We start from the raw sequence: 16,171 nt of genomic DNA on the forward strand, positions 1-16,171 counted from the left end.
CTGATATTTTTGATCTGAGGTTCTTCGAAACTCAAGAATGAGGCATAAAACTTGTTGCTTATGGTCATTTATTTAACTGGTAAGAGGAGAAAGGGATTAGGAAAGGAGAACAGCAGAAACAGAACCTAGCAATGAGGGAAGACAAAGGTGGAAAGGGACTGATCCAACATGATCTAGTCTTCTTCTACCAATTTGTTAGCAGCAATAAATTCCATTCAAATTCTATTGCTTGAATCAATCAATGAGATAGGCACCATTCAAGTAATGTGGATATGCAAAATACAGCCAGAAAAACACTGAGGATCTTTAACCATTAGGAAACACGCTGAACAATTGCATATACATAGACAACTATATAAAAATACAAACAAGCATGCAAGGAAAATAACAATTATACAGCCCAGTATTCCATCTGTTTCTAAATCACACACTTAGAATCATTACATTTGAAAATTCAGAGGCAGATAAACTTGTGATATCTATGTTAAGTATAAAATGATCAAAAATTCACCTATGTTATGAAATATGAAAGAGCATTTATAAGATTATGTCATTGCTAGGTAGATTGTTCTTGCAAGGAGGCACAGTTATGTGAGTTTGAACTGCTCCATTAATGATTGCCCTTATACAAGGAAAAATGTTAATTATGATAAGTTATATCAGGAAAAATATTATGACTTGTAGTATTGAGTAACCCTAGCTTCCTATACTTAAATGAATCCAATCTAAGAAATCCCATCAATTACATTGATGAATTTATTCAGTTTCTTTAGGAGTACAATCAGCCAAATCAGTTTTGTCTTCAGACTTGTTAGTTATTCAAGTACAGCACTCCTTGCCTATAACTGCGCATGCTCCCCCCTTCACTGCTAAGTGAAGATCTAATGCCATTTGATTTTGAAGAACCATCTTACACATGTTACTTTTTTCAAGGCACCTGCGTGTCTTGCTTACTCTTTCAAAGGCGCTGAAGCAGCATTTTTAATTTCTGTTATACTTCTTGCAACACCATAAATTTGATGTAAGCATTTGGAATAAAATTGACTCAAAATGAGCTCCTTTTGAAATGTCCTGTTTCCTTCTAGACTTGGGATGTAAAATAAAGTTTGTGATTGTTTGATAGTAGGAACGATATAACCCAAACAACAAGATCCTAGCCAATTACATGAAAGAGAGAAACAAGCCCCATTTCCACGTATAAGATACTTAATATTCCAAGAACATAGACCTTTTCTTATTACTTGAGAGGAACCTTGTTGAACTGTAATAATTTTCCGACAGACATCATAAATGAAAATTCCAGAGTCATCACCACATTTAGGGCAATGTAAAAGTATAGTTGCCTGAGTGGAATGGAACCTTCTGAACTCCAAAAAGGTAGATTTCATAGTGAATGCATGAAAAGATTTAATAGTTTTGTCATAGTCATTAGAAGCAGATACAGAGATATCCCAGGACAAAACATGAGTAGGGTCAGATTTATGATTCCCTAAATCGTGCTGATTACATTTGTATAAATGATCTAGTTCAAGATGGTATGTGGGGGCATAATCATCGTATATTTATGTCTCCCCCAAGATAATGAATCATGGGAATAGTGTCAGTATTGCTATTGCTGGGATTGTGATAGTGAACTTTGCTTAAGGAAGAGGGCACATGTTTGTTGTAGATCTGCAGGGATGCCTAGCAATAGTGAATATTTTGAAATGTGCAGTATATATTGATATGCCTGATAGCTAGAGGCATTAAAAATATCATATAATAGTTGCAAGTATGTATTATGAGTCATCTCAATTGGTACATTGTGAGTGGAGAAAATTGGCAGAAATATAACAACAAATAATATTAGAATAAATTTCATAATACTGACTCTGTTTGAAGTCTTTTGGCTGGTTAGTGATTTGCTCCCTGTAGCCCAGCAGCGTTGCACACTAACTATAGTGCTTGTTGTCTTCATCAGGTACCACTTTAGCTCACTCGCAGTGGATAGTGTGTATCCAATTACTTTTACTTTCTACTTTCAGCACCAAGTTAGTAACTAACAGCACTTAATAAAGACCTTCCTATTGAGCACCCAATGGTTCCTTATGTAACACGCTGTAAGGTTTCACTGCTAATGTAATGGCCTCTCTGTAATGTTCCACTGCTAAGGTAATGGTTTCCCTGTAGCAGCAATGTTTGGGTTATGACTAGAGATAACAGGGCATGTTAGTCAATGAGCGGGATGTTGTTCTTTCCTGTGTGTCTGGGAGCCGGATTTTGTGGTCTTTTGTCGGGGAGAGATGAGGAGAGAAGACGTGAATGGAGAGAACTGGTAGACCGCTGGATGGAGTGGACTTGGAGTGAGGGTCCGAAGGTCAGTGACGATCAGAGGTGGTCGATGGTGGATGAGCAGCCTTATCAGTGAGCTCCAATGTTGCGCATTAGACTCTTTAATGAGAATGGGCCCTTTTCTTTTTGTTTTTTATTAATCATATAGTCAAATTAAGAATTATAAAGCTCAATCACTTAATCACATAATGTGTACTGTTTGTTATTTGTGGTACTGATTTGTAACAGGGGACACATCGCGCAGCATCCACCCAAACAAAATTTCTCAAGTTTGGCCAGGCCAGGGGGCTAGCCGAACCGAGAGTTACACTTACGTGGTTTCTTAATTAGGATCCACTTACCAGGGATCAGGATGTGTCCTCCTTTTGTTGGAACACTCCAAGCACAGAAACCCGTTGAGAAGCAGATTGTTAAACTTGGGTTAATATCAAAGTTTCAAAATACATTTATCAAAGTATGTATATAGTACACAACCCTGAGAATTTTACATAATGTTGACTAACCTGACATAATATGTATATCAGCGTCTCTGTGATCAAGAGCTCCTTGCAGTGACATAGGACACCTTGTTATTACTTTGAATGAACTTAATTTAGTTTTCTTGTTTGGGGTTGCTCTGATGCTACATAAGACTGTGGAAAGAGCTGTAGGCCTTGGTTTGCCTTATTCATGATACTTGATGACTCCATTCATTCATTTTACTTGTCCCATGACTCTGGGTGATGTTTGACAATGAAAATACCATTTAATGTTCATCAGTCAACATAATTCCTAACAAATACTCCCAGTGATATGTGCCCCATGGTCAGTCGATGTGACATGGCAATCCCCACCTTGGAATTTAGTCCTTAATCAGAGTTTTTGCTATATATATCATCATCGTCGTGGATATCCCTCAAGGTCGAAAATGATGGTCTTCATTCTGAAGAAGTGGCCAACAGAGTGAAGACGCCTGTGTGTGTATTTATTTAACGTGTACCTGATGTTGCACTCCAAGAAGCACACGATACTTCACAAATCAACCAACTGATTCCAATGGCAAGGAAACCACGACGATTGGAGCCGATGGATTTGTTGCAGCCTTCATCCTCCTTCACAGTCGTCGAGTTCAAAGTAACTTCATCCGTCTGTTCCACCGTTGAGGTCTTGGTTGGATTGTATTTTGTCAGGGACTTCACCATTGACCTTACTGCCATGGGTGACCCTACCAGGAGCATAGCTCCAGGTGGCATTGCTCTCGGGATCATAGGACCACACAAGCTTCTCCACCACGACAAGGTGACAATCCACGGAGAAGAATGTGTGTAGCAGTGGCTTTCCTTATTGAAATACAAGGGGTGATTGATAAGTTTGTGGCCTAAGGTAGAAGGAGTCAATTTTACAAAACCTTGCACATTTACTTTTCAACATAGTCCCCTCCTACATGTACACACTTAGTCCAGCGCTCGTGGAGCATATGGATCCCTTCTTTGTAGAAGTGGCCCATGGCAGGGGTGATTGATAAGTTTGTGGCCTAAGTAGAAGGAGATGAGTTATTAACTTCAAACTTTCTGCATTATCACTCAAAAAGTTGAACAGTATATGCATGTAACGAGAGCGTCTTGGACCTCCAGGTGGTCCACAGCAGGGGTGATTGATAAGTTTGTGGCCTAGGGTAGAAAGAGATGAGTTGTACAGCTCTCGTTACATTCACGTGCCGTTCAACTCTGAGTGATAATGCAGAAAGTTTGAAGTTAATAACTCATCTCTTTCTACTTTAGGCCACGAATAACTCATCCCTTTCTACTTTAGGCCACGAATTTATCATCACCCCGGTAGCTTCCACCCATCATGAAAACACATCCAGTATTACCAGTACATCCGAGTATCCTTGACACTTTGTCAAAGTTATGTACTCCGCTTGTAAATATAAAAATGGGCCAGGTGGAGCAGAAGCACTTAATTGTGGTAGGTTGTCACTGCTCCAAGATTTGTTATCTGGGATGTCATGCATCTTTTATACACTTATCAACTTAGTTGAAGCTACTAGTCTATGACTAGTGTTGTATCCCCATGCTCTATCACTGCTAATCTCTGACTATTTTCAATCGAGAACTACTTTTCCTGGTTAGAGTGTTGAGCTTGCAGCTCTCGAATATCCTGTATGTCCACCTGCAACACAGATTTCAACTTCATTTCTATAATTTCAGTTGCCCTGTTCAGTTCATACGTTCAAGGTATTTTTTAAAGTTTTATGACCCTTTTCAATTATTTTACTTTTATTTCTTTTGCCCTTTTCCATGCTATCTTTTTTGCAATTTCATCTCCAAATGTATTGCCATGGCTTTCCATTGTAGTTACAGTATTTTGGAGTGACTTTTACATTTTAATACAGCAGCTTCTGACGACAGTTATATGATATTCATGAGTTTTGTACTAGTCGGCCATTTTTGATTGGTGTCCCTACAGCCATAAGAAATCTCTTTTGTCTCCATAAGTTTGCAAAATCATGAATGACTCCAAAAGCATATCAAAAATCAGTGTAGATATTAGCTGATCTTCCTTTCGCCACCTTACAGGCTTCAATCAGAGCTTTCAGTTTTGCTAGTTTCGCGGAGGTATTGGAGCCATGCTTCCTGATACCAGCTCCTCAGTTTCAGAAACAATGGCTCATCCAACCATTCAAATTCCTCCCTCAATCATAGAGGAGTAATTGGTGTATAGAATCCAACTTGGGCTCAATAGAGGCATTTCTTTGTAATAATCTGTATCTTCATGGCATGTTATTATTCTTGCACAGTCATAGTAATCTTAGTCTAAAAAGAATTCAGTACATTCACTTCCAATTAGTAAGCTTACATATGTCTAGTTTTTGCTCTATCAAGGCAAGCAAGGGCTTCAGTCATTTTTTTTTGAATGTGACAATAGTCCATTATATCTAAGGATTATTATCAAATTAGAATCTTCCAAGCTTTGTGAGGCAGGGCAATGAACTTACTGCTGAACTCATTTATGTTGTCCACCTTGTTTTCTGTACCAACAGCTTCTAGTCCAATGTCCTTCCTTAACAAAAAAGTGACTTTCTGTTTTAGGGATTGGTCTCAGAGGTGTGGCTCAGAATGAGATTGCTGTGGTGCACTTGGTGAATTCCAGTCCCACTTTTTCTATTGGTTAATGAATGCTGGCTGTTGACTCACTTGCAGCAGCTGTGGCTGTTGACTCGTGGTCAGTGGCTGTTGATCAACAGGTAACTGACTCACCTGTAGTGATCTCATTTGGATTTCAATATCCCATTCCACTTGTTTGGCTGCTTGCACTAGGTCACTATCTAGAACACCAACTTCACTCCAACTCAGTTTTGTCAGCTTCATCATTTTGGTAATACCTGGTTTCAAGCCTTCCATAAAAGTTTACTTCAAGGAACCTCCATGCTAGAGTCCTCCATGAACTCCTGAATAACAAACCCCCTTGTCCTGTAATGTTCCTCATATTCAGAAATATCCTCAGAAATCTTTCACTTGCAATCAATCACTCTCCTCCAATCAGTCTATATTGGGGCCTATTCTTTCAGCCACCTCTTCATAGCATTCCAACTATCTTGTATATTTTGCTTATTATCTCCCATATTGTCGTCAATTCTATGAGTCAGCTGTCTAATTTGCCGAGAAGATAACATAGTAGTCAAAATTTGTATGCCATCATATTGTACAGTTTGTATATGTTATTAATGTGTTGAAGCTCATCCCAGGTCTTCAAATTCCGTTTTTTTTAGGATGTGAAACTTCTTTGGACCACTGGTGGTTGATGGAAAACCATCTGTCTCCTTTCATAGGTTCCATCTTCAGTCCTGTGTGTCTTCACTTCCTTGATCTTTATTGGAGCCAGCCGTGACATAGCTGCCAGTCCTAATGTTTCATCATTGTCATTCTCGCTAGAGGTTGCTGTAGAGGCCATGTCATGTCCATCCTATAATTCCTCAGAGTTTGGATGGTGCTGCTGTCTCGGAAGACTATCCAATGTAGGTGGTGTTTCTCAAAGAGAGGCATCACTGGCAGGACTGCCCACTTGGGGTCCCTGCTGGGCTTTCATATACTGCTTTAGTTTACTTCAAAGCTCCACACAATGCACCTTGATTTGGTTACACTTAACATGTTCTTTTCACTCATTCAGCTAATGCAAAAAATTGCACTTCAGACATTTTACTGTCTTTATCATACTGCTTTTGTAGTTCACGGTGTTTCCCTTTGCTTTTCCAATTGTGCATTTAACTTACTCACTTGTCCAATTAACCCACAAATTCAATTCTCAAGCTGACCACATGTTAGTTTAAACTCAGATTTGTTCGTCTCACCCATCGTGCTCTCATTTTCTTAACTGTAATTATACAGCTAACGTCCAGATTTCTCAATATCATGCAAAAATCACATTTCATTAAACTCAATATTGATGGTATATTTCATTCTTTTCTTCATCAATCATATCAAATTGCCGACCTGGCTGGTGGCATGGTGGCGTAGTGGCATCAGTGCCGGACTTCGGGACGAAAGGTCCCGAGCTCTAATCCAGTTGGCTCCCCTGCACGCTTTCCATCCGTGCTGGGTTACGAGCTGGTGATCTCTTTGGAAATTCACCCGGCAGAAGGCAATGGCAAAACACTGCTGTAACTTGCCTCGTACGCGATTCCCCACTATATCAGAGAGGTGTGGATGGAAATCGTCCACTAACCGGAGAAACTCCAGATGCGACATACCTTTCCTTTACTTTTCCATATCAAATTGAAATGTTTTATTCAGATAAGAACTCAAATCCTCAGTTGTCTGTTCACACATAACTGGAGATTTAGCTCCCCCTTTTACTGTAGTGGGGTACACGCCTTTTTGTCTTAATTCAGTCACATGTAACATTTAATTTGTATGTACTTTTTATCACTTGGACTGCGATTGAAATGCCATTGGTTTGTGTCAAAATATTATTGGATTGCAATTAAAATTATTTAGGATTATAATTGAAATATTGTTTTAAGATTGCAATCGGACAAAAAAAAAGATTACAATTGGACTTTTAATTTAGGATTGTGATTGGAATGTTATGTTAGAATTGCAATGAAATATCATAGGATTGCGATCAAAATTTTGTAGGATTGCAATCGATATATTATTGGTTTGCAAACAATTTTTCCTCTCTGGATTACAATCTAATTTTTTAAGCACTATATCACAATCAGAAGATTTCTTAGCTACTCCACCAGTTAGTATGAACTTAATTTGATCATAATGTTAATTTTAATATTTTCAGAATAGCTTTTGTTTACTCTTAAATGTCCACTAGAGGGTGTATTGAAGCAAGAACCAGACAGTTTCTTAGAGAATTTTGAAAGTAAGGAGGAAGATCGTACCTCCTTTTAAATTTGCACGCCAAAAGTTTCCACTTTGTCTGGGATTCTTCCAAGTGCTTAAGGCATTGCAATCATCTGCTGACTATGCCAAAATTGTTGGATACTGATGATTTGATCGAAGGTTCTTCAGAATCAAGAATGAGGCATAGAACTTGTTTCTTATGATCATTTATTAAGTGCTCAGAGAACAAAGGGATTAGGAAAGGAAAGTAGTGAAAAAAGAACATAGTAGCAAGCAAAGACGAAGGCAAAAAGAGACTGATAGAACATGATCTAACCTTCTTATACCAATTTGTTAGCAACAATAAATTCCATTCAAATTCTGTTGCTTGAATCAACCAATGAGATGGCCCCTATTCAAGTAATGTGATACCCAAGAAGCTTCCAGAAAGATACAGAGGAACTGTAATTACTAAGAAACACATTAAACGATTGCATGTGCGTTGGTAACTATATGAAAAAAATACAAACAAGCATAAGAAAGGAAATTAACAATTATGCAGTCTAATCCAATAATCTTCGCTTAGGCTATTTTTACATCAATTGATCAATGTTTCAGTCAGAATTCAGACTGAATTTCATCACTGAACACCTTTTATGCATGTTTTGAAAGGAAGAATAAAAGTATACCTGCATGAGACCCACAGCTTTTAGTGACCCTGTGAGCTCACCTTGGAGGTTGATGTCTTGACATCCTTTAAGAGGCTTAATCCTTGCAAGGCATCTAGCCCTAATGGTGTACTGAAAGCCAGTATCAATCAGCTGGCTGGAGTATTCAAACACATCTTCAACCACTCACTGCTGTGGTCTGAGGTTCCCATCTGCTTCTAAAGGACAACAATTATTCTGGTGCCCAAGAAAAGCAGGGTGAGTTTCCACAATGACTATTGCCCAGTACCATCCACATCTACAATAATGAAGGCATTTTGAGATGTTGGCTATGCCTGAGCAAGGACCTGGACCCATTGCAATTCACCTGCGGCCGCAACAGCTTCACAGTGGATGCAATTTCATTGGGCCCACTCGATTTTGGAGCACAAGACAGGCATCAGGCTACTGTTTATCAATTACAGTGCAACATTCAATACCATCATTCTCTCAGTGCTAAAGAAAAGAACTGTCAAATCCTAGGCCTCTGTACCTCCCTCTGCAAGATAGATTGGCTGGTTAAGGGGTGTCGATCAACAACCTCACACTTAACGTCAGCGAGACCAAGGAGATTATTATGATCTTCAGAAGAGGAATTGGGGAGAACACACACCAGTCCTCATTGAGTCCTCAGTGGCGGAAAGATGAGCAGCTTCAAGTTTCTGGTCATCAGCATCTCAGAGGATCTATCCCAGGCCCAACACATTGATGTAATTATGAAGAAGGCACGCTGGCAGCTCTTGGTTAGGAGCTTGAGGAAATTTGGTGTGTCACTATAAACTCTTACAAGTTTCTATAGATGTATGGAGGAGAGCATTCTCATTGGTTGCATCACGGCCTCTTACGCAGATTCGAATGCAGACGATCACAAGAGGCTGTGGAGGGCTATAAACTCAACCAGTTCTATCATTGGCATAACTCTCCCACCATGACGACATCTTCAAGAATGCTTCAAAAAGAGCATCCAGCATTAAGAACCCTCACCATCTGGGTCATACCCTCTTCTCCTTACTACATCAGGGAGGTGGTAAAGGAGACTGAAGAATTAGGAACAGTTTCTTCACCTCCACCATCAGATTTCTAAATGGCCCATAAACACTACCTTGTTATTTTTGCACTCTTTATTTATTTTTTGTAATTTATAGATTACTATGTCTTTGCATTGCAGCTGTAAAACACTAAATTCCATGTCATAAGGTCAGTGATAATAAGCCTGATTCTGACTGTTCACTTTCATTAATATGAAATGCCCCAATTAAAGTTGACCTGAAAAGCCTACAGGTGTTAGTGATTTCCGCAGCTCTATTCCAAGTAGTTGCCTGGGAATAGGCAGGAATTGGAAATTGCTGCGGTTATTTTAAATAATCTGGAACTGAACACTAATGCAATCTGGGGATAGTTTAATATATTGCAGTTGGTTGTGTTACAGCAACATGGTGTGCAAGTGGAGTGGGAGGAGGAAAGTCAGCTTTAGCTTTTTGTTTTATTCAATGACTATATTTTCTTCCAGATTTGTTGGAACTAGGGAAAACAACTGGTCAAACAATTCATGAAATTGCTAAAACTGCAAGGAGAAACGTTTCTAAAACCGATACTGAATTTTCTTCTGAGAATCCGTTTTTTTCTGGTATGTTTCATCTATAGTATTTAATAAACCTAATCATCAATGTATGCAGATGAATTTGTAATTTCTTAATTGACATGGTCTAAAGAGACAATTAAATGCCATAATTAAAGTAGTTTTTTTTATATGCAATATACCTGGAAGTATTATGTTGCTTTAGCAATTTGATAGGGAACTGGTAATAATTATGGATATTAGTGTTTGCTGCAGCTGTAAACATCTATTTAGACCATCAGTGAAATCAGAAGAAAAGTGAAGCTTGACTTTCAAGAGCAATTGCTCATTATTAGGCCACAAAATTTTGAATACGAGGAGATATATTCAGATTTATAGATAACTGGGCAGTTTTCCAGGGAAGATGGGACCTGTTCCGGCAGGACGGTCTACATCTGAACTGGAGGGGGACAAATATTCTTGCAGGTAGGTTTGCTAGAGAGGCTCCAGTGGATTTAAACTAGATACGAGGGGGAAGGGGAAAAAGAGTGTAGGAACAGATGTAGGGAAGAAGGAAGAAAAAGAAAATAGTAAAGTTGTTAGCACCGTTAGTGATAAACAGAGAGTAAGAGGTGGAAATTTTCTTAAATGCATTTATTTTAATGCTAGGAGCATTATAAGAAAGGTTAGATGAGCTTAAAGCATGGATTGATACCTGGAAGTAAGATGTGGTAGCTATTAGTGAAACATGGTTAGTCATAGTCATAGTCAGACTTTATTGATCCCGGGGGAAACTGGTTTTCATTACAGTTGCACCATAAATAATTAAATAGTAATAAAACCATAAATAGTTAAATAGTAATATGTGAATTATGCCAGGAAATAAGTCTAGGACCAGCCTATTGGCTCAGGGTGTCTGACCCTCCAAGGGAGGAATTGTAAAGTTTGATGGCCACAGGCAGGAATGACTTCCTATGACGCTCTGTGTTGCACCTCAGTGGAATGAGTCTCTGGCTGAATGTACTCCTGTTCCCAACCAGTACATTATGTAGTGGATGGGAGACATTGTCCAAGATGGCGTGCAACTTGGACAGCATCCTGGAGGGGTGTGATTGGCAACTAAATATTCTTGGATTTAATTGCTTCAGGTGTGATAGAATCGGAGGGACAAGAGGGGGAGGTGTTGCATTGCTTGTCAGAGAAAATATTACAGCGGTGCTCTGGCAGGATAGATTAGAGGTCTCGTCTAGGGAGGCTATTTGGGTGGAATTGAGGAATGGGAAAGGTGTAGTATCTCTTATGGGGGTGTATTATAGACCTCCAAATGGGGAGAGAGAATTGGAGGAACAAATTTGTAAGGAGATAGCAGATATTTGTGGTAAGCACAACGTTGTGATTGTGGGAGATTTTAATTTTCCACATATAGACTGGGAAGCCCATACTGTAAAAGGGCTGGATGGTTTGGGGTTTTTAAAGTGTGTGCAGGATAGTTTTTTGCAGCAATACATAGAAGTACCAACGAGAGAAGGGCAGTGTTGGATCTCCTGTTAGGGAATGAGATAGGTCAGGTGACGGAGGTTTGTATTGGGGAGCACTTCGGGTCCAGTGATCGCAATGCTATTAGTTTCAATATAATTATGGAGAAGGATAGGTCTGGACCCAGGGTTGAGATTTTTGATTGGAGAAAGGCTAACTTTGAGGAGATGTGAAAGGATTTAGAAGGAGTGGATTGGGACAATTTGTTTTATAGGAAGATTGTAATAGAGAAATGGAGGTCATTTAAAGGTGAAATTTTGAGAGTACAGAATCTTTATGTTCCTGTTAGGTTGAAAGGAAAGGTTAAAAGTTTGAGAGAGCCATGGTTTTCAAGGGATATTGGAAACTTGGTTTGGAAAAAGAGAGATATCTACAATAAATATAGGCAGCATGGAGTAAATGAGGTGCTCGAGGAATATAAAGAATGTAAAAAGAATCTTAAGAAAGAAATTAGAAAAGCTAAAAGAAGATACGAGGTTGCTTTGGCAGGTAAGGTGAAAATAAATCCCAAGGGTTTCTACAGTTATATTAATAGCTAAAGGATAGTGAGGGATAAAATTGGTCCCTCAGAGAATCAGAGTGGACAGCTATGTGTGGAGCTTAAAGAGATGAGGGAGATTCTGAACAATTTCTTTTCTTCAGTATTCACTAAGGAGAAGGATATTGAATTGGTGTAAGATAAGGGAAACAGGTAGGGAAGTTAGGGAAACTATAATGATTAAAGAGGAGGTGGTACTGGAGCTTTTAAGGAATATAAATGTGGATAAGTCTCCAGGTCCTGACGGGATATTCCCTAGGACCTTGAGGGGAGTTAGTGTGGAAATAGCAGGGGCCTTGACAGAAATATTTCAAATGTCATTAGAAACGGGCATGGTGCCGGAGGATTGGCATATTGCTCATGTTGTTCCATTGTTTAAAAAGGGTTCTAAGAGTAAACCTAGCAATTATAGGCCTGTGAGTTTGACCTCAGTGGTGGGTAAATTGATGGAAAGTATTCTTAGAGATGGTATATATAATTATCTGGACAGACATGGTCTGATTAGGAACAGCCAACATGGATTTATGCATGGAAGATCATCTTTGACAAATCTTATTGAATTTTTTGAAGAGGTTACTAGGAATGTTGACGACGGTAAAGCGGTGGATGTTGTCTATATGGACTTCAGTAAGGCCTTTGGCAAGGTTCCACGCGGAAGGTTGGTTGTGAAGGTTCAATCATTAGGCATTAATATTGAAGTAGTAAAATGGATTCAGCAGCGGCTGGATGGGAGACGCCAGAGAGTAGTGGTGGATAACTGTGTGTCAGATTGGAGGCCGGTGACTAGTGGTGTGCCTCAGGGATCTGTACTGGGTCCAATGTTGTTTGTCATATATATTAATGATCTGGATGATGGGCTGGTAAATTGGATGAGTAAGTATGCAGATGATACTAAGGTAGGTGGAGTTGTGGATAATGAGGTAGGTTTTCAAAGCTTGCAGAGAGATTTAGGCCGGTTAGAAGAAAGGGCTGAAAGATGGCAGATGGAGTTTAATGCTGATAAATGTGAGGTGCTACATTTTGGTAGGACTAATCAAAATAGGACATGCATGGTAAATGGTAGGGCATTGAGGAATGCAGTAGAACAGTGGGATCTAGGAATAATGGTGCATAGTTCCCTGAAGGTGGAATCTCATGTGGATAGGGTGGTGAAGAAAGCTTTTGGTATGCTGGCCTTTATAAATCAGAGCATTGAGTATAGGAGTTGGAATGTAATGTTGAAATTGTACAAGGCATTGGTGAGGCCAAATTTGGAGTATTGGGTACAGTTTTGGTCACCAAATTATAGGAAAGATGTCAACAAAATAGAGAGAGTACAGAGAAGATTTACTAGAATGTTATCTCGGTTTCATCACCTAAGTTACAGAGAAAGGTTGAACAAGTTGGGTCTTTATTCTTTGGAACGTAGAAGGTTGAGGGGGGACCTGATAGAGGTATTTGAAATTGTGAGAGGGATAGATAGAGTTGACGTGGACAGGCTTTTTCCATTGAGAGTGGGGGAGATTCAAACAAGAGGACATGGGTTGAGAGTTAAAGGGCAAAAGTTTAGGGGTAACATGAGGGGGAACTTCTTTACTCAGAGAGTGGTAGCTGTGTGGAACGAGCTTCCAGCCAGAAGTGGTTGAGGCAGGTTCGATGTTGTCGTTTAAAGTTAAATTGGACAGCTATATGGACAGGAAAGGAATGGAGGGTTATGGGCTGAGTGCAGGTCAGTGGGACTAGGTGAGAGTAAGAGTTCAGCACGGACTTAGAAGGGCCGAGATGGCCTGTTTCCGTGCTGTAATTGTTATATGGTTATATGTTATCCATGTTCAAGGAATTTTCAATCCATGATTCCATGTGTTTATTTGAACAGAGTCCCAATCGAATGTCAGCCAAATTCCTCGATTGGCTGCCTGTTAGCTGTCACAAGGCTACCGTCAAGGTTTAGGTTTAGTGGTTGAAGTAAATGGGAAGTAGCATGTTTGGAAAATACTGGGAATGGTCAAAAGTCTTTGGGAAGATGGAGAATGTAGCTTACTTGCCACTTTTAGTGCAATCCTTTTAGCATTAGAGGGATAAAACCGTTTCGGTGATTGCTTAACTAAGGCCTTCAGTTTAGCCAGAGGTATAGATTTGCTTCTCATTCTGTATTCCACTCCCAAAATGCCCGAGGAACTCAGCAGGCCAGGCAACACCTAGGAAAAGAGTACATTCAACATTTCCAGCCGAAACCCTTCGGCAGGACTGGAGAAAAAAAGCTGAGGAGTAGATCTGATTGTGGAGGAGAGAGAGCCAATATGAAAAGCCGAGAGATAAGGGTCAAGTAGGTGACTTGAAACAAAGTGCAAAGGTGTTTATGGATTCATGGACAGATGGTGAGAGGGAAGATGAAGGTGGACACAAAAGGCTGTGGAATAATAGGTGGAGATAACAAAGAGCTTTAGATGCTGAAACCTGATAAGTAAGGCTGGCGATAAATGGAACCAGGTAGGCGAGAGCTGAAGGGCAGATGAAACCAGCAGTAGGATAAGAATAACTGAGTAACAGGGGGTGGGGGGAAGGTAGGGTTGGAAGGAAGTGGCGTGAAAGAACCAGAATGGATATTAAGGAGAGAGAAAAGATAACAGGGGTTGGGGTTCCTTGAAATGTCAGCCCAATTAGTCTATTCTTACAACATTAACTTTGTTTCTCTCACTGTTCATTTTATCTAAACAGCTGGTTATTTACAGTATTTTCTATCTTGCACATTTCTAGAATTGTGACCTCGTATTTATTTTTGCTTCTTAACGAATTGTTGAAAAATTTACAGAAAAGCTATTAGACCACGTAAACTCATCCAAAGACTACTGATGCTTGCAGGCATTTGTACTGTTTTGAGTGGGTCTAAGAACTAAACTTTACTGTCAAAGCATACCTGCAGACACAATGGAATTCCAGGCTGAAGCTCTGTCCAAACCTTAAAATAGATTGTAGCTGTCTGCCTTATCAAGGACTGACTTTATCCCCCTCCCTTCCTCTTTTCTCTCCCATATTACCCTTGCGCACTTCATTTGCCCAGCCCATCTGCCACATCCATTGCAAGCGTTGGGAGGTAAATTTCCAGTTTACCTCCTTTCAAGTGGACAAGCATCAGCTAAGGATACTCAAGTCACAATGAGGCAGATTGAGGATTCCTGACACTGGATACCTTCCTGCGTCACAAATGTCTACATTCTTCAACTCCCTCTTCCACACTCGATGTTCAACTTCTTATGGGCAGTATTCTTGCCACTCAGTCAAATTAATAGACCCGACTATATACAGTAGGATCTACTGATATAGCTATACTGGCAACTCTTGCTGGATTATAAAAAAACAAAAAATAAAATTCTGATTCATAATTCATTTTCTGGTTTCTTGTAAGCAGTAATGGAATTTTAACTCTAGTATGGTGCTTGGTATCCAATGGTAATAATTTTTTTTATTTACTTAATCCAAACAGGATCCAGATCTATTTTTTACATGTGTGTTGCACCTGGTTGTGAATGTATTTCAGTGAAGTTGCAACTCTGTTCAGTTGTATTTTAACAAAAAATGTGCTTTTTTCCCCACAGTGAATGATGGACATCTTGGTTCTATATCTGAGGATTCTAGCAACAAGGCAAGGAAGTATCACCCAGAAGAATATATGACTCAGCAAAGTGCTTTTAATTTCATACTCTATGGACTGCCAAATCTTATTGTCACCTGAGCTGTTATAAATGAAGTACTAAATTTCTAAGTATATTTTGTTGCAAATCTTTTAGAATTTTCAGTGTTAACGTTTAAAAATACAGAATTCAAGTAACTTTAATATTTCAGTTATGCATTTTAAAAAAATATTTTGGGTGGATTTATAAGATTTGAATCAGCAGTTCTTATTTCTAACATGGTTATTGTGTGATTTTATTTTCCATATTGAATTATTATTTTACATTTTGATGTTTCCAAATGTTTTGGCCTAAATTTTCTGGCTAATGGAATACCACATATTCTATTTATTCAGTAGTTATGAAGCAATGGTAACAATTCTGGAAGCATAGCTGTATCTACTTACTGAATTCTAAATAAAACAATAAATAAATGATCAAGTATTTTACATCAGTCTTCTCTGTGGAAGACACTAGCAGTATGCCGGAAGTTCAGAAGTGTCTGGGAGCAGATGTGTGTGAAGTTGCTGTTACTA

The 16,171-nt window shown here is 39.2% G+C and overlaps 1 protein-coding gene across 8 annotated transcripts in view; it reads left to right on the plus strand.

The window, feature by feature from the left end:
* Nucleotides 1-15,827, plus strand: part of cfap46 (cilia and flagella associated protein 46) — a 196,643-nt gene extending 180,816 nt beyond the window's left edge. For all 8 annotated transcript variants that reach the window (XM_072239758.1, XM_072239765.1, XM_072239761.1 and 5 more), the window contains 2 exons: nt 9,864-9,980; nt 15,561-15,827. In XM_072239758.1, coding sequence (XP_072095859.1) covers nt 9,864-9,980; nt 15,561-15,697 — 254 coding nt within the window. In that variant the 3' untranslated portion in view covers nt 15,698-15,827. The remainder of the gene's footprint in view (nt 1-9,863; nt 9,981-15,560) is intronic.
* Nucleotides 15,828-16,171: the final 344 nt, after the last annotated feature.

The sequence above is a fragment of the Mobula birostris genome, chromosome 21 (assembly GCF_030028105.1).
Source record: "Mobula birostris isolate sMobBir1 chromosome 21, sMobBir1.hap1, whole genome shotgun sequence".
Taxonomy (NCBI): domain Eukaryota; kingdom Metazoa; phylum Chordata; class Chondrichthyes; order Myliobatiformes; family Myliobatidae; genus Mobula; species Mobula birostris.